Source organism: Octopus sinensis, linkage group LG1, assembly GCF_006345805.1.
Source record: "Octopus sinensis linkage group LG1, ASM634580v1, whole genome shotgun sequence".
NCBI lineage: Eukaryota > Metazoa > Mollusca > Cephalopoda > Octopoda > Octopodidae > Octopus > Octopus sinensis.
Window position 1 is genome coordinate 47,606,140 of NC_042997.1, and position 25,218 is coordinate 47,631,357.

General features: G+C 37.2%; 1 protein-coding gene across 3 annotated transcripts in view; it reads right to left on the reverse strand.

The window, feature by feature from the left end:
- Positions 1-25,218, reverse strand: part of LOC115213528 — a 498,605-nt gene that overhangs the window by 394,704 nt on the left and 78,683 nt on the right. For all 3 annotated transcript variants that reach the window (XM_036500732.1, XM_036500730.1, XM_029782551.2), the window contains exon 2: positions 668-910. In XM_036500732.1, the coding sequence (XP_036356625.1) occupies positions 668-910 (243 nt within the window). The remainder of the gene's footprint in view (positions 1-667; positions 911-25,218) is intronic.

The window sequence follows — 25,218 nt, forward strand, 5'->3', positions numbered from 1 at the left end:
GTCTTCCCCTCTTTGGATATTTGCTTTTCCTATGTTTCTGACGAAGAGTTCTGCTCGAAACGTTAAACCCTCCTTCTTTCCTTTTTTTCTGAGCGTCCAATAATAGTATACTTGTTCCACGTCCTCGCGTTGTTGCGTTTTTTTGTGCTTTCTTGTTTGGATTAACTATATATATATATATATATATATATATATATATATATATATATATAGAGAGAGAGAGAGAGAGAGAGAGAGAGAGCGGCATACATACAATTTGGTCTCTTATATGTAAGTATATATTTATCTAAATCTTGTACGACTCTTTTCTTTCTTTCTATCAGCACTTTGTATCGTCTACCTGGATGTTTTGTTGTCCTTTTTTTTATCATCAAACTGTCTATATGTTTTGCGTTTTTGTCTCATTTTGTATTATATATATATAAATGTGCTGGCTTCTTTCAGTTTCTGTCTACCAAATCCATTCACAAGGCTACAAATGAAGACGCAAGCCCAATGTGTCACTCGGTGGGACTGAACCAGGAACTATTTCGTGCTTGTGAATGTATATGTGTATGTGAACTGCTTAGACAAATAGTCAGAAAGCTGATAGAGAGATAGAAAGAGAGAGAAAGATAGATAAATGGATCGATGAATCGATGGATTTATATGAAAAAGTTAATCTTACCTGGAATGCGTTCGTAATAATCAGCGTTGGCAAATACTTGTACCCCTTTGACGCTTTCAGGTGTGGCCTCAGTTAACCAGCAGTTTTTCAGTTTACGTTCATAGTCAAAGCCCCTGCAATTAAATCTGGTCTCGAGAATGCAGCGCCGTGCACATTCTTCAACGCTGACACCTGGTATTTTCAGGTTATGTTGTAACGTTACCACGTGGTTTGGCAGTCGATGAAATAGTTTCTCGTAAGCAGCTGTGGAAGATAAAATAGAGTTGGAAAAACGTGAGACCAATATACACATAAAATTGCCTTTCTGCTTTCTCCTCCTTTCTTTCTATCTCTGTCTGTCTGTCTGTATGTCTGTCTGTCTGTCTGTCTCTCTCTCTCTTGTTTCTTTCATTTGCTCATTGACGGGGTATATATACATGCTATTACAGATATGTATATTAATAACGACTTAATATGTATTAGATTTCTATGTGTATATTGAGGGCTTAATTTTGGATACACTTCAGAGATTTATAATGCAGTGTGTGTGTGTGTTCATGTGTGTGTATATGTGTGTGAGTGTATTTGAACGAATACTTGTTAAATAGGGAGCTCTGTAGATAGTGGACTCTTGCGGAAAAACTGGGGGTATGTATATGTGTGTGTGTTTGCCCGTAAGATTTTACATATAACATTCATGTGTGTGAATATGTGTGGGAATAACGTTTGCATATTTGTGTGTGCGTTTGCGTGAGTGGGTGTGTGCCTGTGTGTGTGTCTGTATTTGTGCGTGTGTGTATGTATGTTGTTTTGTGCGCTGTGTGCGTGGGGAAAGTAAACATGTCTGAGAGAAAGGGGAAATGCTGGTATTATAATTTGGTCCTTATTCTAACATGTTATAGAATTGCTACCAATTCTACAAATTCCAGTAACTAAGATAGTATAGTAATTTTAGATACCATGAAGGGGAAAGGAGAGTTCAATTCAAATCATCAATTGTTAACTCGGACTGGCAGAAGCGTTAGCACGCCGATTAAAGTGCTTAGCCGTATTTCGTCTGTCGTTACGTTCTGAAATCAAATTCCGCCGATGTCGATTTTGCCTATCATCCTTTCGGGGTCGATGAAATAAGTACCAGTTACGCAGTTACGCACTGGGGTCGATGTATTCCCTTTGTCTATCCCTGTGTGTCCCCTCTATGTTTAGCCCCCTTTGTGGACAATAAAGAAATAAAAATTACCTAGTAAATGTCGTATGAAACTCGGTGTGAAATAGAAGTACAGTTAAACAAAGGTGAAATACTGTACGTATTTTGCGGTTTGCTGTATCATTCTGTATCCCATGTTCAATCGATTGAATGGTAAGATAAATATCAATATCAATTTATATACTTCTATTGATATATGTGCATATGTTGGTGTGAGTATGTGTGAGTACATATGTATACATACATAATTCCCAAATGAAGAAAGTATTTATCCACCAATGCGGAGTTGAGCATTCATTCCAACGTTCTACTTTTACGTATATACATACTTATATATGTGTCTGTGTGTGTGTGTATGTATGTATGTATGTATGTATGTGTGTATGAATGAATACACATTAGTATATGTTGTTTTTATATGTACATGTCGATATATATATATATATATATATATATATATATATAATATATATATATATATATATATAGATAGATAGATAGATAGATAGATAGTAGATAGATAGATAGATAGATAGATAGATAGATAGATAGATAGATAGATAGATATGAAGAGAGTGTGGTTTAAAGGAAGGAATAGTGGAAAGAACTGAATTCAAGATACAATGAATAATGAGTAACTCTTAAGGAAGTAATGATTGTCAGGAGGCGAAAAGAAAAGATGAAATAAGTTGGTAAAATGATGGATGACCTGAGGACGAAAACATATCGTCTACGTCTAAAAGACAGCTATATAGAGCAGAGCAACAATGAGAAATGATTAATTGCAAGATAAACAGTAGCGGAATGCGATTTTGTGTTCACCAACGCAAACATAATAATACTGAACATTTGAGCAATAATGGTGGTGAAATGAAAGATCGTTAGTGTTGGATAATAATAATCGGAGAGCGTCAGATCTTAGTTCAGTACCGTTATATTCTGGATTTAGGTATGTTTTTTCTTTTTTGTTCTGTTTGCCGAATTCAGATTATACCCATGACGACTTGGTCTTTCGATATTCTGGGGCCTATAAAATAAGCTTACGTCGAATATAATCGATGAGATGTGTGATAGTGGCGCCCACAATTACTATCAAAATATGATCACCAAAAATATGTGCTATCAAAAACAATGAATTTGTGTAAAAGAAACAAATTGTGTGAGAGATATTTATATTTCTCATGAAGAAAAAAAGGAGCAGTATAGTGTCATTTACGCTGGAGCTTATTTAACAAGATATAAGTGAAGCAGCAATGTTAAGATTCGAAATTAGGTTTAAGAAATCTTGAGCGCTGATGGGATTTTTACATCAGTTTTTTTAAGCTTTCTCTATATTGTGCCTTGGGAGAATCATTCTTTTCTTTGCTACAAGGCCCGAAATTTTGGGTGAGGGGCCAGTTGATTAGACCGACGCCAGTACGCAACTGGTACTTAAGTTAACGACCCCGAAAGGATGAAAGGCAATGTCGACCTGGGCAGAATATGAACTCAGAACGTAAAGACAGACGAAACACCGCTAACGTTTCTGCCAGCTCACCGCCTTCCTTCGAGAATCATGACGCCAATAATGATAATATACGCTCAGGCTCCATTGCAATTCTTTATTGATAGCCAATGGGTTAAATATCAAACCAACTAACAAATCAGTCGTTAAACATCTGATCGGTTATTTATTTCTTCATGAAAGTTCTTTTGTCGCTGTTCGCTACCATTTCAGTGACTCGGTGACACCCCTCCGCTCGCTACAAGGTCTGTGCGGTTGTCTGAGAATTGGACTTACTTAAGTGTGTATAAGAGTGAGAATAAATGAAAATTTTGTGTGTGTGTGGTGTGTATGTGTGTGTACGTGCGCGAGTGTACGTGCGTGTGCACCTGTGTATGGCGGTGTGTGTGCACACACGCGTGACTGCTCGTATATGTGCTTGTGAGTTTATGTGTGTGTTTGTGTGTGTACTAGCCATCCGTGCCCTCTTTAAGGGTTCATTCATTTGTCTATTTTTTGGAGGGTTGGTGGGGGTCTGTCTTATATCTGCTGAAGATTTATGGGTCTAAGGTGTAGTTCCTTTATGTGGGGAGGGAGAAGAGAAGAGAGTAGGTGTGTGTGTGTGTGTAAGCATCTATATGTGAGTGTCAGTATCTGCATGCATACATGGGTGTGGGAGGAAGTGTGTGTTGCACTTGTGCATATGTGCGGTCCAGTGTTTGTGTGGTTGAGTACGTTAGGGTGCGTGTATGTCTGACCGTGGGAATATGAGTGAATTCCAGTATGTGTGAGTACGTATCTGTGCTTTTGTTCTTATGTGTGTGCTTATGTGTCCTTGTGTCCGTTTTTGTACATTCTGGTGTGCGCGTGTGCCAGCGCATGTACGTGTGTGTGTATGTGTGCAGGTGTACCTGCGTATGTGTGTGTGTATGCGTAATGAGTGTGTATGCGTAGTGCGTATGCCTGCACATATATCTGTACGTATGTGCGCGTGTGTTTGCGGATGTATGTGTGTACGCGTCGTGTGTGTATATGTGTATGTCTGTGCGTGTGTGTCTGTGCGTGTGTGAGTGTGTGTTTATGGCTGTGTGTTCCCGTGTTCCTCTGTGAATGTGTGTTTATGCGTGCGGGTGTGTACTTGTCCGTCCGTGCGGGTGTGTACTTGTCCGTCCGTGCGTGAGTGTGGATGTGTATCTCAGACTTGCACAAGTATAAGTAAGGAGGTCACAACAATTCGCATGAAAGGGGCCCCCGGGTCGTTGTAGAAATGAAGGCCTGAAATTTGGAAGGAATACAGCAAATGGATCCCCTTCTCTACCAATTAGGTTTGAAACGCAAATTTGTTCTTGGAGGGATTTGAATTCAAAATGCAATGAATCGGAAGTAAGTGTTGCTAATTATTTTGTCCGAGATGCTAACGATTCTGGCAGCAAGTCACCGTCACTTAATATATTTCATTTGCACAACACATTTATATCTTGTGGCGGTTGGAATTAGCAAATATCTAGTAAAAGACAGCTGTTTTGTTGCTTTATTATTTGTAATCTCAACAACAATTTCCCATTTCTGTTACATTTTAGATAAGAGGATACAAAATCCGGCTTCGTTCCAATTATTTCAATAACTGTGAGATAATTTCCCATTAATGAGAGAAGGCATAAATTATATTAATTATTGTTTTCTTATTTTACATAAATAACCCCAGGTAAAAGAGTAAATATCCTCCTGAACTATACGTGTTACTCAAATGATAAGGTTCTTTACATCACATTTACGTCAAGTTTTGGGAAGTTTCGGTTTAGAAATTACTAAATAGCAATATCAGGGGAGAAAGATATGGCCTATTATTTTTAATTCTATTGTGTATTATAATCCCTTTTCTCGACTGATCTTACTGAAATTAAACTAATATACAATGTCAAAAAGCACAGTTGAAATCTGAGGTCCACATCGGTTGGGTTTGTGTTAAGAATTCAAAGGGTTGCGTGCCAAATTTCATATGAAAATGAATATTAAATTTATAATATTTCCCGTCATTACTTACGAACACACACGCGCACACGCACTCACAGGCACACATATACATTCATATATATATGTAAACATATATATATATATACACATTCAATTACACACAAACAAACACATACACACACACACACACACACACACACACACACACACATATATATATATATATATATCCGTAATAATGAAGGGTGAAATTAATTAATTTGGAATAATTATCAATTACACCAAGTAGTCTTCGGCATGTAAAAGCCTCATTCGAGGAAAATTTAAGTAATACTAAGCAATAAAGGGTTTAGCAACGAATTGCCTTACCACATACCGAATTTAGAAATAGCAGTCAAAGAGTTATAGCTATTTCTTCTACTAAAAAGGGAGATCTCAGTAAAAACAGCAATTGGAAGGCAGACACAAACAGGTAAGAGAGAATGAATTGACGGCAATCTATCATACAATTTTAAGTTATCTACGGACGTACGTTTCGAAATCAAGTTTTTAGGAAAGCATAAGAATTAAATATTAAATAATTCTATCTTACCAAGAACTTCTTTTCTCTTCAAGTAGAATACTATAATCATAAATGATTATATATTGAATTTTAAGATACTAGAAGGCACCAACTCAACTCAGTATCAGAGCGAGCTAGAATCCGCAACTAGTATCACCAAATTCAATGTGTGAATGGAAAGATTGTGTCACCAGCCCCTTCCCACCCGCGTGTAGCCAAAACAAGATGCTGTGGTCATCTACTGAGATAAAATATGGTTATCCGTAATAATGAAGGGTGAAATTAATTAATTTGGAATAATTATCAATTACACCAAGTAGTCTTCGGCATGTAAAAGCCTCATTCGAGGAAAATTTAAGTAATACTAAGCAATAAAGGGTTTAGCAACGAATTGCCTTACCACATACCGAATTTAGAAATAGCAGTCAAAGAGTTATAGCTATTTCTTCTACTAAAAAGGGAAATATCAGTAAAAACAGCAATTGGAAGGCAGACACAAACAGGTAAGAGAGAATGAATTGACGGCAATCTATCATACAATTTTAAGTTATCTACGGACGTACGTTTCGAAATCAAGTTTTTAGGAAAGCATAAGAATTTATTTAATATTTAATTCGTTGCTAACCCTTTATTGCTTAGTATATATATATATATATATATATATTGATATTGATATTTATATATATATATATATATATATAATATATATATATATATATATAATATGATATTGATATTTATATATATATATATATATATATATATATATGAGTGTGTGTGTTTGTGTGTTTGAATGTATGTGTGTGTACACGAAACAAAACAAATATTCGTTTCGAAGGAAAATATTGCCTCGAGGGCATTTTATTATTTGCTTTCATTAATGTGTCTATTTATACATACATATATATATATGAAACAATTTTCAGCCAAACAGGATTGTAAATAAAATTAGATAATATAAATAAAAAAGCACCTTTTATTAAATTTCATTCAAATTTGAAAGCAATTATAAAAAATATACACGGCACACCTTTCTAAAATATCGAAACTAATGTATGTGCATATGCATAGGTGTGCTTTGGTGTACATTTGCGTACCTGCATGTTGGTGCGTGTTCGTGCGTGCGTGCATGTGTGTGTGTGTGTGTGTGTGTGTGCACGCCTGTGTATGTGCGTGCGTGAGTGTGTGCATGTGCTCGAGATTATTTGTTTGTTTGGAGAGTCTCTGAATGTTTTACAAGAATTTCAATTAAACGTATTCTTTAGTTTTGATTGAAAATGTCAAAGAAGTATTCACTTGAAAAACTGGAAATGATGAAATAAGAACAAAACTTATTTTACCGTTTTGGCATTTATGTTTTATTTAAACTATTTACAACAATAACATCATAAAGGACAGAAACTATTATTATCATTATTATTATTATTATTATTATATTATTATTATTATTATTATTATTTTCATTATTATCATTATTATTGTTATTGTTGTTGTTATCGTTATTATTATTATTATTATTATTATTATTATTATTATATTATTATTATTATTATTATCATTACTATTATTGTTGTTGTTGTTGTTTTTGCTACTGTTGTTGCTATTGTTGTTATTGTTCATATTATTGAAGTGTAAAATTAATAATGGCAAAGTGCCATGTTTTTTCCCTCAGAAGGGGTTCGTTGCAGATCAATTAGATATGTTAGGGTTACAGTATAATAACAATTTTCTTCCACACATTCACAAGCGCATATTTATTCATTAGCAGAAAATACATACGAGCAAATTCAATCCCCAAATTATTACAGATTGCACCGTCCTTCTATAAATTTGAAGAACTCAGGTGTGTTCTCATACTTTTACTATTAGTTTCTTCTTTGCCCCACTAACCATAAATCAACCGTTAACAGTTTTTCATAGGAAAAGGTGAGAGGTAGAGAATCATTAATTTCTTTAACATTGCTTCAAAATTGCTGATAGGGACCAGACGATTATATCGATCATAGAATTTAGCTGATACAATTTTATTGCTCCGAGTAGCATCAACGGCAGATTTGCCCTTAGTGGGATAGGAATTCAAAACTGAATCAGTAAGTAATAGTTAGAGCTGTATAGATTTTATCAATCAATAGCAATTTTTAAATATATCTATAACTAATATCCCTCACAACTAAATCCATGAAAATAAGCCTCTTTGAACAGGAACTCGGCTCATGATATTATATAAAAAAGATGAATTATTCAGCCTAAGTACCGGTCTTGTCCATTAATCTGATACAGATTATCAATGATTTCTTTCATTTGGATAATCTCTGATATGCAAGAGTTATGTTGGCAGAAGTCATTGCTTAACCATAATGTTTAAAAGGGTTAATCATGTCACGTGATTGAAGGAATAATGTGCGAAAATGAATATAATGGAGACTAGAAAAAGAATCTTTAGGAATTGATGAAATTATTGAAGACATTTAACTCGAGCCTCATCTGCCTGAGGTTTTCTCAATATATCTCGTAAATAATTCACAGTTTTCTCGTTTTTTTTCTTCTTTGTTTTGTTTTTCAATGAATCTGTCCTGGCTATCATTGCATATTCCTAACGTATTCATTACTCTTTAAACGAAACCACACATAAAAAAACACATTCTCTTTTGTTTTTCGAATTTTAGTCGAAAAAGTAACGATATAAATGTACGAAGTCTATATGTTATTTAACATAATTGTGTAATTATGTTTCTTCGAAAAACATTCGAAAATTCTGGGAAAATCAGCTGCTTATTATAATGGAAATTTATGAAATATGAAACTTCTATGGTCAAGTGATCCATAATCAAACCTTTCGCAAGATAGTATACACAGTCTTTAACGCCGAGAAAGTCTAAAGTGAAATTCACTTTAGACTCCTCATTTCTTTTACCATATGTCTGTAAATGTTCTTGCACTTGCTTTTGATAATGTCCAGTTGGTTACTTTCAGATAAACATTTCTTCCTTACTATTATGATACAGAAATTAATGAAACAATACAGCTTTGTAGAGTTAAGAGATATGAAGATAGGCGCAGGAGTGGCTGTGTGGTAAGTAGCTTGCTAACCAACCGCATGGTTCCGGGTTCAGCCCCACTGCGTGGCATCTTGGGCAAGTGTCTTCTGCTATAGCCCCGGACCGACCAATGCCTTGTGAGTGGATTTGGTAGACGGAAACTGAAAGAAGCCTGTCGTATATATGTATATATATGTATATGTGTGTGTGTGTATTTATGTGTCTGTGTTTGTCCCCCTAGCATTGCTTGACAACCGATGCTGGTGTGTGTACGTCCCCGTCACTTAGCGGTTCGGCAAAAGAGACCGATAGAATAAGTACTGGGCTTACAAAGAATAAGTCCCGGGGTCGATTTGCTCGACTAAAGGCGGTGCTCCAGCATGGCCGCAGTCAAATGACTGAAACAAGTAAAAGAGTAAAAGAGTAAAGAGAATATACAAAATTACATATCATAGACATATTTGTATATACAATGTCAAAGGCCCATAAACCAGAGATTTGTGTAGCGGCGTAAGGTAAGATTACAAGAGTGTAAATACGGTATTATCTAAATAGTGTAGCATTGTGTGTGATCAAAAATACGCGTTTGTAAATATGTATACCAGTTTATGGTATACTCAGCGTCTTATTAACCATAGTAAAACCAGAGGAACCTCTCTGCTTCTTTCGATCTTTCAGTCTGTCCATTCTCTTCTCTTTACTCACTCTGCGTGTGTACACATTCACACACCACACACACACACACACACATACACACAAACACACACATACGTACGCACGCACACACAGACACGCATATACGCAAATACACAAATGCATACGCTCAGGCATACATAATTATAAACATTTATATATATGTATGTGTGTGTGTGTGTGTGCACTACACACTGTCAAATATTATATACTTATACATATATATATGTATGTACATATGTGTGCGTATATATCTGTGCACACACCAAAACTGTTAATTGTACCCCTAACTAATTGATCTGTTAGATTACAATAGCAGCAGATTTTCTTTGGTCATATCTTCCACTAGAGAAGCTAAACAAAAATCCGCCTCAACACAGAAGTCTCTTACAAATAGAAATGTATAAATACATAAATATAATGATAATAGATATAATGATAATGATAATAATAATAATAATAATAATAATAATAACAGCCATCAATGTGATTTCTCTTTCTAAACACTTTCCCGAATTTGCGTATTTGATTTTGTTTTCTTATTTATTTCTTCTGAAAAAAGGTTTCCATTTACCATATAATTTCATTGTCATGAATCATTTGTTTTATAGATTGATGAACGATAATTATAAACAAAAGGAGTGGGGAAATACATTCGCATATAAGGAATTGTGGAGATAGTTTTATTGTTATTAAATTGCAATTACGTCTAAGTAGAATTAATTGACAACATCGATTCAGTTTTCTCTCGTTCGAACATGGTAGAAAAACAGACGAGATGTGTTGGTATGGGAAAAGAGAAATAAATAAATAACAAGGAACAGCTACATTGAAAGGAATAAGAAATAGAGTAGGAGTGAGGAAAATGTATCTTCTGCCTCTCCTGCGGTAGACTAACATCTTAATTATAGACTGGGCTTAGCGTTTATTGTGGTCTATAGCATATTCCGTGGCATGAAGTGATATTTTGATGAATTATGAATAAAGAGGTATATATAAATCAGGGAGGTATATATATATATATATATATATAACAGGTTTTGTTGAATTTTCTGCTGCTTTAATAAAGTATATATATATATATATATATATATATATATATATATATAGCGAGAGAGAGAGAGAGAGAAGAGAGAAAATATGTATGTATAACACAATTGTAAGTACGCTATTCTTTTTCAGTTTTCATCTGAATATATATACGTATTATCTGTGTATGCGCATATTCTCACGCATACATATATACATATATATATATATATATATGGAGGCGCAATGACCCAGTGGTTAGGGTAGCGGTCTCGCGGTCGTAGGATCGCGGTTTTGATTCCCAGACTGGGCGTTGTGAATGTTTATTGAGCGAAAACACCTAAACCTCCACGAGGGAGTAGTGGCGATCCCTGCTGTACTCTTTCGCCACAACTTTCTCTCACTCTGTCTTCTGTTGGCTTGCTCGCCTAGCCAATGGGGTGGTGTCATTTGAAGGCTAAAATAATGCGAAGCGCATTGAGACTAGCGATGTGTAGCAACATCTAATATATTTCGTTATATATTAGAAATAATTTTCGCAAAATCAATAATCCACCAGGGATCACGATTTCGAAATCGTCTCAGAGTATCGCTCCTTCTAATGATACCGGGTTACGTTGATGTTACCGGAGAATAACCGGGCTCTTCTAGGTCTCTGCATAGGAAATATTACATTTAGCATCTCAAGCAAGTGTAGCAGCTCTAATATTTCCAACCGGGAAGCTTCGTCGTTATTGATTATAGATGTCCAACCATAACTTCATTCAAATCCACTTGAGGCTTATAGATATCAGCATTATTTAGAACCCTCGCTCTCCGTTTTCTTATATTTATGCTGTTTCCACGTTTCTTCTTGCTATCTCTCTATCGAAAACAACTGCTCGCACCTTGCTAACTATTGCAGTTGCTTGGGCGTTGTGCAATATTATTTTTTTACATTAGCAAAGAAGGTATCTGTTACGTCAGCAAGCCTAATTTCTGAAGGATAATTTTTACGCAGCCAGAATATGAGTTAATGATTTGAAATCTCAGGATTGTTAACTTTCAGCATTGTTACTCAAAACCACTGCTTAACATTGGCAAGGACTTCAGGTTCCCCATACATTATTCTCGGAATATGACCCGCTCGTTATATTTTTTATAACAGGTTCAACGATAGTCTCCGTTGATATACAAGTGGAATATCTAAGTATTCCTAGAAAAAGCCTGTTCCACTAGAATGTTAATCTTATTTGAAAGGGTGGAAGGTGCTGGCGTCTCTCCAAACTCAATGGCTTGCTTCCTTTTCGTTAACCGTTTTCATATTAATATATATGCGTTAAAATCGAATAATGAGGAGTGGTGGATAAATATTGGAAACTTCTGGTCGACTTCTTAACCCACAAATAAAGTATATGTGTGTATATATATATATGTGTGTGTGTGTGTGTGTGTGTGTGTGTGTGTCCGCCAATAGGAAGAAAACTACAGCATGGATATGAAAGCTAAAAGCTGATTTTTGTATACAATTTCCCGACGAAGACAATGTAAGTGGTCCCGAGTCTCTACCGACCCTCTGAAGGGACCTACTGGCCCTTTTCCAGCACGTACAAAATCGCATTTCAAAAATAAATGAAAGCTCTAAGGATATTAATTTTTATATGCCACTTCTAACTTAACAATAAATGAAGGAAGGGTTTAAGGAAGATCATTTTTTATCGGATTAACAAACCACTTTTTTCTTCTTGTCGGTTTCAGCTCAAAGCTGCGGCCATGCTGGGTCACTGCTGTCTTGCTACACCGTTATTATTGATAGTCTCCTCTGATATGTGACATTTGGTGAATAAGGGAGTTTGATGTCACCTCTAGCTGCGAGGTAGGTTCCTCTCGGACTCTCGATAGGAAGAAATTCAGTTTTGTTTTGAAAACACCTATATCCACTTTGTGTAGGTCCCTCAGGATCATTGGGAGAATATTAAAGAGCTGTAGGCCCTTGAAACCCAGGCTGTTGCAGTAACTGGTCCTGAAGCACGACGGCACTGCTGGGATTTTTGGCCCTATGCAGTGGCTATCCGGTCTGGCACTTGTGAAGGTTTCAATGCCAAAATTTAGCACAATCCCTTCCAGGATCTTCCAAATGTATATTACTGCAAATCTCTCCCGCCTTCAGTCCAAGGAGAAGAGTCTGTTTTACCCTTTCCCAGTAGCTGAGCTGTTGCAATGACACGGTCTTCCTTGTAAATCTTTGCTGGATTGCTTCAAGTTCCGTTGTTAATATTACACTGTGGGGTGACCATAGTTAGGAGCAGTAGTCCAGGCGGCTGAGAATGAATATCCTCCAGAGGATCATCATGGTTTCTTTCTCTCTAGTTCTCAAGGTTCTCAGGATCCATCCATCCAGCCGTCTGCACTTAGTCGCCATCTTGGTAATGTGTACTTGGAAACAGGTATCATCACTGATGTTGATACCCAGGTCACGCACTGATTTGGGTTCCAGGATTGTAATTACCCCCCCCCCCGTGTCAGTGTACCCTGTACATTTTTCATTCAGTTTTGGTTGCTGGTAGCTCAAGGCTTGGAATTCTCCAGCATTAAACTGCATATTGTTGTCCTCAGCTCATCTGTAAATTGCGTCCAACTCTTGCTGCAGGCGTGCAACATCGCTAGGGTTTTGTATTTTCAGCGAGACTTTCGTATCGACTGCGTAGCTAGCAAGGGTGGCTATCCGAGCAGCTGGGGGCATTTCTGAGAGGGCCATTATGGAAAGCAGCGGTCCCAAGAGATTATCCCGTGGAACATCACTCACTATTTGTGTTTCCCTTAAGGTAGTTCCATTGGCCACCACTGCCTGACTTCTGTCTTTCAGAAAGTCATGTTACCAATCTCCAAATTTTCGAGCTACGCCAAAATCGCGGAGTTTGTGGTATATCATACCATGATCAACTTCATCAAAAGCTTTTTCGAAGTCAAAGTATATTACATCCACATTTCAGTTGTCGAGTAACTGCTTCAATACCCAATCATAGTGTTGTAGGAACTGTGTCAGGCAGCTCCTACCTGGTCGAAAACCATGTTGGGCATCACTCAGCTAGTCGTTTTCTTCGAGAAATGCGATTAGTTTCCCTCTGAGTATTCGTTCCATGACATGGCTGATATGCGAAGTCAGAGACATAAGCCTATAATTTTTGGTATCTCTTCTGTTTCCTTCTTTATGGATTGGATATATTATTCCCGCCTTCAATTTACTTGGCAGCTTGCCATTTGTAAGGAAACTCTAGAAAAGAACCTGTAGTGGCTGTACAAGGGCACGTTTGCACGATTTGAATAACTTGCCTAGGGGAAATTTTTATAAAGCTATTATATTTCTTCATTCTATTTCACAATACGGTGGGGTACTCTTCTGTAGATATGCCATATGCGTAACATAACGACACGTTATATGACATGTGAGTGTATGGGAGTGTATAACTGTAATGAGCTCCATTACTTCATATTGCTGTAAGTATTATTTAATAAGTATGATTTTGCATTTGTTCGATATTTATATGTGTAGAAGGGAGAGATAAATTCGGTGGGGCACTCTTCTGTAGGTATGCAATATGTGTAATATAACGACACACATAATAACATGTATCGTTGTGTGTGTGTGTATGTGTGTGTGTACGTGCGTGCGTGCGTGTGTGTAACTGTAATAACCTCTAATACTTCATATTGTTATAAGAAAAAGAGGAGCCGACGTAAAGGGTCATTCAAGTATAAAATTGTTTGATTCGACAATCGGAAGAATTTACTCTGTGCATCCGGGTCACTTTGAATGTTTCGCTTTGAGGCTACTCTTTCATGAAGTAAGAAGGCCGACTTCCTTCTCCTTCCTAAGAACGACTGACGGTCAAACAGTCCCTACTTATAGAGAAGCCTGTTTAACCTTAAATTTGTTAAAAGATGACATAAAACAATGGCTGAGGTACGCACACCTATTTCTTTGAGAGATCTTTCTGAAATTCTTCTCTTGAACTGTGAAGTAAGTAATCCATTAGCGTTGTGGCACAAATATAAGAATGATTTATCAGAAGACTGCAAATATCAAACACATTTAAGATACCCTGGGAGGGAAATAGCATTGAACGATGACATATATAATTCTGCATTGGTTGATATTGAAGACCACGTTGACTCAATGGTTAGCGAGGAGCTCAGCAAGTTTGAAATGAGGTGAATGATTTAATCACAGAAGATTTGCAAGAAACTTCATTTGATATTTTGTGATGTCCAGTATTATGTCCCAAGGTGACACTTTGAAAGTTGCTGGTTTGCAAATAGAAGAGGACTGTTTCTCACACAGTCAGTTATATTTTGGTACACCAGGAGTGGGGAGCAAGAACAATCTTTTCATATTCGCACCTAGCAGAAAACAGCTCTATCGTCTACATGAAAGTTAACGACCACTTCTTATATATGTTCAACAGAATCTAAGTGAATAACTTTCAATAGTATATATATATATATAAAGGGGAAATGAAGAAAATGCTGACAAAATAATTTAAGTAATTTAAGTAATTTAATTAGGTGAAAATTCTTTTTACCGGTTGCGCATTTGTTATGCTTATCATAAGATATTTTTTAAGAGAGATAGAGTTCCTTTCTGATAGATTTTTTTTCCTCTTATATATATATATATATATATATATATATAATACAAAATGGGACAAGAACGCAAAACATCCGGACAACTAGGTGATACAAGAAGGGGCAACAAAACATCCAGATAGACGATACAAAAAAAACAAGCACGGCTCATTCGAAGCCTTTTATCCTCAGTCAAGAACCGGATCATCCTCACAATTTTGGTTGATTTATACATGTACATATGTATGTATATATGAGTACGCGTGCGTAGCTATATGTATGCCATAATTTTTTGCTACACTCGTTTTCATAGCGTGTTGACTTATTAAAATTTCAATAATATCAAAAATTATTATGTAACTTTACATTCTTAAAATATCTCGCCGCTTCATCAAGCAATACTGAGCCTTTTACAAGGCGGCGAGCTGGCAAATGCGTTAGCATGCCGGGCGAAATGCTTAGTGGTATTTCGTCTGTCGTTACGTTCTGAGTTCAAATTCCGCCGTGGTCGACTTTGCCTTTCATCTTTTCGGGGTTAATAAATTAAGTACCGGTTTCATAGTGAGTTCGATCTAATCGACTGGCCCACTCCCCAATATTTCAGGCCTTGTGCCTAGAGTAGGAAAGAATATTGAGCCTTTTACTAACAAAGATAAAACATGTCTTTTTGCTGGTAAAATGCTCAATATATTCTAATGAAATATCAGGATATTGAGATAATATAAATTTCCGTATGATGTCATAGTAATCATCATTAGACAATTGACCACGCTATGGAAACGTGTGTTGGAAAAATTGATCTGTCCATTGTGATTCCGTTAATCTCTCTATATATAAAGCTGAAGTTGTTTGTGTATGGCAGGTTTGGTAGCATTCAACTAACACTATCTTCTCCGAGACCCTACGGCGCAAGTTGACCAAAATTGAAAGTATAATAGAAGGCTTGCTCTTCCTTCCGTAGAAGAAAAAATTCAAATCGGGCCATGTTAACACCAAAAATTATTTTCATCAAAAAGGTGCTTTTTTTCTATGAAAATCCCTATTTTTTACGATTTTTTCACCGCTGTGTCGCCATTTTTCGGTGTATTTCAACCAAAAAAATGTTCACTTAAACAGAATAACAAGCTAAATAATGCAAAAGTTTTACTTTTCAAAAATTTCAATTTTAAAGGGTCGAAACATACCCGAGCAATGCAGGGCGATACTGCTGATTCATAGCGTTATATATGCAATGTCTTATTGCTACCTACGTGAATTTACAAGATGCTTAATGCCATTTTATATATCTCACATGATATTGACTGCCATATTAACTAGGGATAGATTAGGTGTATCTATATATTGCTCGTGAGTATCTTGCTTGCTTCATATACATTGGAGTGTTACCAAGTAATCGCTAGGATTATTTAGATCCGCACATCTTAATGTCTATATCCGTTTATTGTTTTATTTAGGGAGGGCCAATTTTCCCGTCAAATACACACACACACATATATATTAGTTCTTCACTTCAGGTTTATTATTGTTTCTATGACAGAACAATTAAATAGAACAGGGGGAGACACGTGGTATGGAAAGAGTGTCTGAAGAGACCACAGGATATGCGAGGAAAGATATCCAAAGGACACTAAGATGGCAACAATAAATTAATTTGAAGTGAAGACCGAATATACAGGGCGTGTGTTCAGTTGGCAATAAAAAGATAATAAATGACCGTCCCAAAGTATAACAATAACTGTTTCAACACGATTTCACATCATGATTTTGCAAAACAAATACATAAACGAATGCCCATTTAAAATATGTATGTATGTATGTATGTATGTATGTATGTATGTATGTATGTATGTATGTATGTATGTATGCATGTATCTATCTATCTATCTATCTATCTATCTATCTATCTGACCGTCGTACCTTGTCCCGACCCTACCATCACCAAACTACAACGCATCCTCTTTCGCTTCTTGTGGAAGGATGCGTCCCATGGTCAGGCGATCCATTTGCTGTCAACACCCGTTAAAAGGAGGGCTGGCATGCCGTGGTTGATGATGCGCAGACACGCGCTGAGACTGCGACATCTCTGGCTCTATGTAGACGACGGTGAACAGGTGTGGTCGCCGTTTGTGAGGCACCTTCCCGCAGCTCGTCTCCATGACCGAACTGCAGTCGTGGATCAAAAAGAGGCCGAGGAAGGGCGAATGGCACCGCGAGTGCCGCGTTGCTCTCAAGCAACTCTGCCGTCCTGGGTCGACCTAAGTACTTCAACACAACCAAGCATTCTATAGGGGTTAGTGGAGGGGAGTACGACGACGAGCTCGGGGCGAACCTGGACGTCGACGAGGAGTACTACCTGACCCGCCTGTTCGGGACGACTTTCGGGCCAGGGCCCATGGACAACTTCCAGAGATCCTGGCCTGGCAGTGCTACCGAGAAGCGCTACCCTTTCGGATAAGCTCTACAGACACGGCTCGAGAAACACGGGGCCGACCTGCCCGAGAGCGGTCAGAGCGACGAAACCGTTCTGCACGCACTCGTTCAGTGTCCACAATTTCCGACCTGTGGGCTTATGTCGAACAACTGCTGTCACGTGTGGGACGAGTCGGTTTATCAGCTGAGTCTATCGTCAATATTGTCACGCCTCCTTCCTTCAAACGGAAGGAAGAGCTATTTCATCATCCTTGTGGCTATGGCGAAAGAATGTATCTGGTGGACGCGTCTGAAGGATTGGAGACAAACACTTTCCTCTCTGGTCAATCTCTCATCAACTTCTTCAAGTACCACTTGAAAAGGAAAGTGAGAGTAGAGAGGCAAGTTTTGTCTAGCGAATTTTTAAAAAAAGATGGGTGAATGTAGCAAGAATGGCACGTATGAATGACGAAGCCACCTGGCATAGTCCTATGAACCCGAAATCGAAAAAGAGAGTTGCTTATTTGCAAAAAAAAAAAAAAAAAAAGAAATATAAAATGTGACTTCATTGACCGAGGTACCGTGGTCTTTTCCGCAGGCTTTTCTTTCCACGGGTAAACTCACCTGTCCTCCCCTTTACACTTCATATTGGACATTCTGTGATAACGATCCCTATGACATTTTTTTCCTCCCCCCCCCCCTTTTTTTTTTTTTTTTTTTAACCCCCCTTATTTTTGTCCTCTTTCTCTCCTTTTACGATCCCTTTTGATCGAACCTCCCCCTTCCTTTTTTTTTTTTTTTTTTAATACCTTCAAAGGAAAAGCTCTACCTTGTAATTTGTTCTATCTGTGTGCAGCCCTGTGTGGCTAATAAGAAACAATCTATCTATCTATCTATCTATCTATCTATATCTCTATCTCTATCTCTCTCTATCTATCTATCTATCTATCTATCTACCCACCTATCTCTCTCGGTCTCTTTCTCTCTCTCGCTCTGTATGCCTCTCTCTGTCTCTGTCTGTCTGTCTTTCTCTCTCTTAGCTTCCATACACATACAAACACATGCACGCACACACACACACATACACACACACACACACACACACACACACAAACATACACACATACATACACACACGTACACGTGCGCGTATGTACGTTATTGGCGGTAACGATTAAAAGGATATTATTTTCTCTGATTCCACAAGTAGTTGTACGCCTTTGTACGTAACAGTAACACTGGAGCGTTTTGTAAACAGGAGCGCGCGCGAAATATCTGAATCAGTGTATCTGTGTGTTTGCGTGTGTTTATGCTAACGTTCGTGTCTGGAGACAAGTAACATTTTCATAGAACATATTGAAGAAGCATGCAGACGCTAAGGGAATCAGTACAATCATACAAACAACCTACGCATAAAACTACTAACTACTACTACTACTACCACCACCACCACCACCATCACGACAAATAATAATAATAATAATAATAATAATAATAATAATAATAATAATAATAATAATAATAACCTTTTCTACTCTAGGCACAAGGCCCGAAATTTTTGGAGCGGGGGTCCAGTTGATTAGGTCGACCCCAGTATGCAACTGTTACTTAATTTATCGAATCCGAAAGGATGAAAGGCAAAGTCGACCTCGGCGGAATTCGAACTCAGAACGTAACGAAATACCGCCAAGCATTTGGTCCACCGTGCTAACGATTATTTCGCGTTGCTCCAGTCCACTCAGCCGGCAAAAATGAGTTGTATTTGTATTTCAAAGGGCCGGCCTTGTCACACTCTTTGTCACGCTGAATCTCCCTGAGAACTACGTTAGGGGTACACATGTCTGTGGATTGCTCAGTCACTTGCACGTTAATTTCACGAGCAAGCTGTTCCGTTGATCGTATCAGCTGGGACCCTCGTCGTCGTAACCGACGGAGTGCTCCTATATGTGAGTGTGTGCATATATGTGTGTGTGTTTGTATGTGTTTATGCGTGTATGAGTGTGTGTGTGTTCACACACGCACGCATAAAACTATTTCACACACACTATATATCACACCCACACACAAACATACTCACGTGCACATACATACAGCTACATATATGGAAAGAGAGGAAAAGAGGAAGAGGGACAGAGAGACACACCAGCAGACAGACAGACAGAAGGAATATAGAGATTAGTAGTTCTTTCAAACATTTGAAACGGAAATATTCCTATGGAATGCTCCACATTCGGTGCATGATCGACTTATGAACAGAGACTGAGAGAAAACTTGCCTTAGCTAAACTATCTCTAGTCCTTTGCTCTCTTGAGCTGGATCGGCGTAAAGGTTGAACAAACACTTTTATGGAATGTGATTTGGAAAGAAACTACATACATACCAATGAATTACTAAGATACATTAACTTTAGATCATTCAGATATAGAAATTATATGATAGAACGTACACGCACACATCAAACACACGCACAATACACTCAAACCAACCACATACGCACACAAAACATCCAAATCTTCAAAGCTCTCACAAAACTTTCGGTGACAACTTAAATGACTTGCTTGCGATCGATCATCTTACTGGAAAAATAGCCAAATAGTTTTCAGAAGCAACTCGCACATTAGCTCAATATCTCGCTCACATCTTTCGCAATATTGAGCTAAGATATGGTATTTGAGAAATGGCTTCTCCACAGATAATTATATCCATAGTCAATGTAACATTGCTATACACACAGTCTCCTTTTTATTTACTTACGTAAAACAATAAATTGCGTTTGTAAGTTGCAGAAGACGGAAGAAATGAGAGTAGTTCCTATGTTTATAGTGAAATTCTCTGGAAATCCTCTAAGTTTTTTTTTTTTTTGTAATTTGTCAGTTGATGAGTGAATTACGTCATATCAATCTTCATACGAAGACCTGATCATTTTGATATCTATGATGCTATAATCAAGCTGGCTTTTCCAAAATGTGTGATTCTAATCATATATGTATAGTTGACAGACTTTCACAAATTCTCTGTGCCAGGTTATAAGTTAGTCAAATAGTATATCGATATATATTTCTGTGAGACAGCTTGAAAAAGCTCGAAAAACGCTAGTGCAGACTTGATTGTTTCCTTGTATATTTTACGGTGTATTTATCACATATTGTCAACCTATTTATCTGTTCCTCTCACTCTTTCTCTCTCTCTCTCTCACTCTTTACACACACACACACACACACAAATACATACACACACATGTAAGTATGTATGTGTGTATGTATGTATGTATGTATGTATGTGCGTGTGTGCATATGCATAGAGGTGTAAATACAAACATATATAACATGTATTCATGTGTGTGTATATATTTATATATATATATATGTGTGTGTGTGTGTGTGTGTGTGTGTGGTGTGTGTGTGTGTGCTTATAGGTATGAATGTGCATATATGTGTGAGCATTTGTGCGTTTACATGCATTTTGCTATCAACGCATTCCTAAGCTGCGACTGAATATTTTTGTTGCTATTGAAATAGTTCCCATTACTGGTTTTCTTTTCCATTAATTACTTTTCATTTTAATTTTTTTTTCTTCGAGATTTTTCTTCCATTGATTTCTTTGTTTAGACCGTGTTTGTTTACATTCTAACACTTTTCAACGTCATCAGCAACAGCAACAACAAGAAGGGTGGCAGTGTCACCATTATATTCTTCTGAACTACAACCATAAACACGTTCATCGTAACTGAAGAAAAATCCGTCAGGATGATTACTACGTAAAAAAAGTATATTACTATAACGAATGGAAGCATGCTTGAAGCAGTAAGCCGCGAAATTATAATAACCTTAATTTTAATTAGCGATGCGAGCAGCCATTTTCTAAATAACAAATTTTGCTTTATATGTAACAATTTGATTTTAATATAAAATACTATTTTGGGCAAGTTTTTTAGCGTCTACTAATTATATGTTTAAGAGACTCAGAGGATTTTTTTAGATAACTTGCACAAATGAGATTCTAGTCAAATATCAGTGCTACACTTGATTGAAATGTGCACAAAGCTTGATCTTGAACAGCAAGGATCAGTTCTTCTGTCTCCTTTAAAGATTCATATCTTAATCATCTCAATTTTTTTTTCACCAGCTTTATCTACTATTTGGAAAAACTCGCCCTGTAGGACTTTCTCTTTCCATTTGATATCTTTTTATTTATTTTTTTCTTAGTCGTCATTTTGTACTCTTGGAGTATTTCACCCCGTTGTCACTGATCATTATTCTCACTCAGTACAGCATACAAAATGTTTCATCTCTATTTCTCAGATATGCTGCAAGGTCTTGATGTCCTTCACCACATTATCTATTCCAAGCAATACTCTTCCACTTTCCTTATTGTCTTAAAACGGTTTTTCCTAGTATGAAGGGACCCATACATAGTCATTATCTTCCTAATTTTTTTTGTACATGCTGACCAGGTTCTCCTTTGACCATTCCACAACTCCTGCGCAATACCATACTGTCCATGCCTCTCATCAGTCTCTGTCGATGGCTCTCATCAGATTTTCTCCATTCAGTTTAAATTTATAAAGCTTCTTCATTCTTCTGATATATTCTGCTGAAATCCTGCCCTTCATCTTGGTGTTCATCATCTGGCCTAATCGTAAAACACCAAGATATTGCTACTCTCTCAATTTATTTCTCTTTCATGCTCATCGTCGGAGATTTGTGCTCCGCTGCTGTTTAGTTTCTGCCTTCTCCTTTATATAGACATTTCTAGACTAAATGTCGTTTAGAAGTCACGTGTTTTCCTTCTACTTGCAACGACGATATCAATTAATCTAAATCTTTTAAATGCCACCATTTCATTCAACACTAACGTGTCCCTAACGTCCCAGTTGTCAAACTAAACGTATACACTTTACAGATTTCATGTTCAAATCCTCGCAAACACGAAATTTAAGGAATTGTAGTTTTCCAGCACTTCATCTGCTGCTCTTTCGCAATCCATTTATTATCATTCTGCCAGAATCGCTAGCATACTGGACAAAATGCTTAGTGGCATTTCTTTCGTTTTCACATTCTAAGTTCAAATGACGCGGAGGCCAACTTTGACTTTCATCCTTTCAGAGTCAACTGGATTTTTTGTAACCGACTATCCACCTCCCACCACAATTTCGGGCAATTCTGTCTATAGTACAAAGAATTATGATTACTAGACAAATATACTATGAAGCTTTTATCCCGATCTTTACTTTCTGCTTTCAAATCTCGCTAATATCAACGTTACTTTCATCATTATAGGGCCGATAAATTAAGTTACCAATGGACCTATTTCTTTACTACCCACAAGGGGCTAAACAGAGAGAGGACAAACAAGGACAGAGAAACGGATTGAGTTGATTATATCGACCCCAGTGCATAACTGGTAGTTATTTAATCGACTCCGAAAGGATGAAAGGCAAAGTCGACCTCGGCGGAATTTGAACTCAGGACGTAGTGGCAGACGAAATACTGCTAAGCATTTCGCCCGGCGTGCTAACGTTTCTGCCAGCTCGCCGCTTTTTGTTACCAATGGACCATCAAGTTGGTGTGATCGACTTGATGCCTTCGATAAATTTCACTACTGGTGGTCATATTAGAAAGAATTATAATTATTTTTATTATACACGCACAAATGTGTGTGGGGACGTGCATGTTAGAGCGAGTGTGCGTGTGTCTGTTACGTTCCGTTATCATTCTGTAACTTTAGATTGCCTTCCTTTTAATGAAATCTACACTAGTATCATCACCCACCTTTCTATTAGTCTATCTTCCTCTCTTCCCCTTGCCCTTTACTCCTCACTTCTCTTTGAAACCTCATCCATTCTAATCTCCCATTTTTTTGCTCTTTCTTGTCTCTCTCTCTCTCGTATAGGATTCACATTCTATACACACCGTATGTTAATTTATACTAATTCGCTCTCACGACTCATCTTCATTTTACTTTTGTTTACACCTCCCTCCTTTCTTCATTATGCTAAAGAACCCACTTCATATAATACCTCTTCCTCCGTTTCCCTCTCGCTTTTGTGGCCTCCCTTTCTCACTTACACCCCGCCCCACAGCAGCTTTTTTATCCTGTGTTTCAGCTTTTGTTGCACTATTTTTGTTTATAGCTCTGTGTATTTTCTTTCAAATTTTTATTGTAACTCCCACTTCTTTAGTGACGTCGCTTGCTTAGAAAACACACCATCCTCCATCTTTCAGTTTCTTTTAAAAGCTACCAACCGCTTCCCATTTCCGCTTTTTTTTTCTCTTTTTGTTTACTTTTGCTCTCTTTGTGTCTCTCCGACTCTTAGTCCTTAATTTGTTTCTTTCTTTCCTTCTTTTTTTCATTCTTTCTTTCTCTCTGTCGCCCATACAGACACATATCCGAACACACACACGCAAACACAAACTCAGATGCGTATACTAATTCAGACAACTACGGATTCACACACAAATGTGCATTTACGTATTTATAAATATACATATACATACATACACACACATATATATATATATGTGTGTGTGTGTGTGTATTTATGTATGAATCTATCGCTCTCTCTCTCACTTCCTCTTAGTGAGTGTGTATATGTGTAGAGTGCAAGTGTATCAATGAATGTATTATATATATATATATATAGAGAGAGAGAGAGAGAGGGGGAGGGAGAGAGAGAGAAAGGGAGAGAGACGCGTGTGGGCGCGTGATGTGTTAGTGTCTGTAAACACACACACATATATATATATATATATATATATATATATATTCTCATACAACTAAAATTCCTTAGGTACATGCACACATGTATACAACTAGTAAACACCCCAAATACGCATACACCTTCTCTCTCTCCCTTTGTCTCTCCTTATCTCTGTCTTTTTCTCTCTCTCTCACACACACATACATACGCACACACATACACATATCAAGCAAGTGTTCATCCTTTATTATTTTTTTTCACCGCTCTTTTATCATTGACATTATCGAGTAGTTTGTTATGAACTCCTCCTTGCCTCCATCTCTCCGTTGACAATTGCTGCAACAGAATGTAGCTACTACTACTACTACTACTACTACTGATAATAATAATAATAATAATAATAATAATAATAATGACGTATGTAAGCTGCTGCAAATAAGACTTCATGTTACCAATTCCTTCTACATAGTGTTATCTTCGAAACACAGTAACATACACATATACACACACTGACTTTTTTTTCACAACCTGACTGTATTTTCTTTCCTTTTCTCACTCACTCTCACTCTTTTCTTCTTTCACACACGTACACACACGTCTCTCCTTTTCCCTGTATTTCCTTCCTCACTTTCCCTCCTCCTCCTCCCCTCCTTCTCTTGTTTCTCTCTGTAGCCCCCCCCCCTCTTGTTTCTCGATTGTATTTCTCTTACCTCCCTCACTTCGTACCAATCCTCTTTTATTTTTTTGTATTCTTTTTCCTTTCCCTTCCGCTCATTCATCAATCATCTTTTATTATCTCTCGCAGACTTACTCATTCCCTCGCTTCAGCGATGGGCTTGCTAAGGTAGTTAACCGATCTTAAACAAATTATC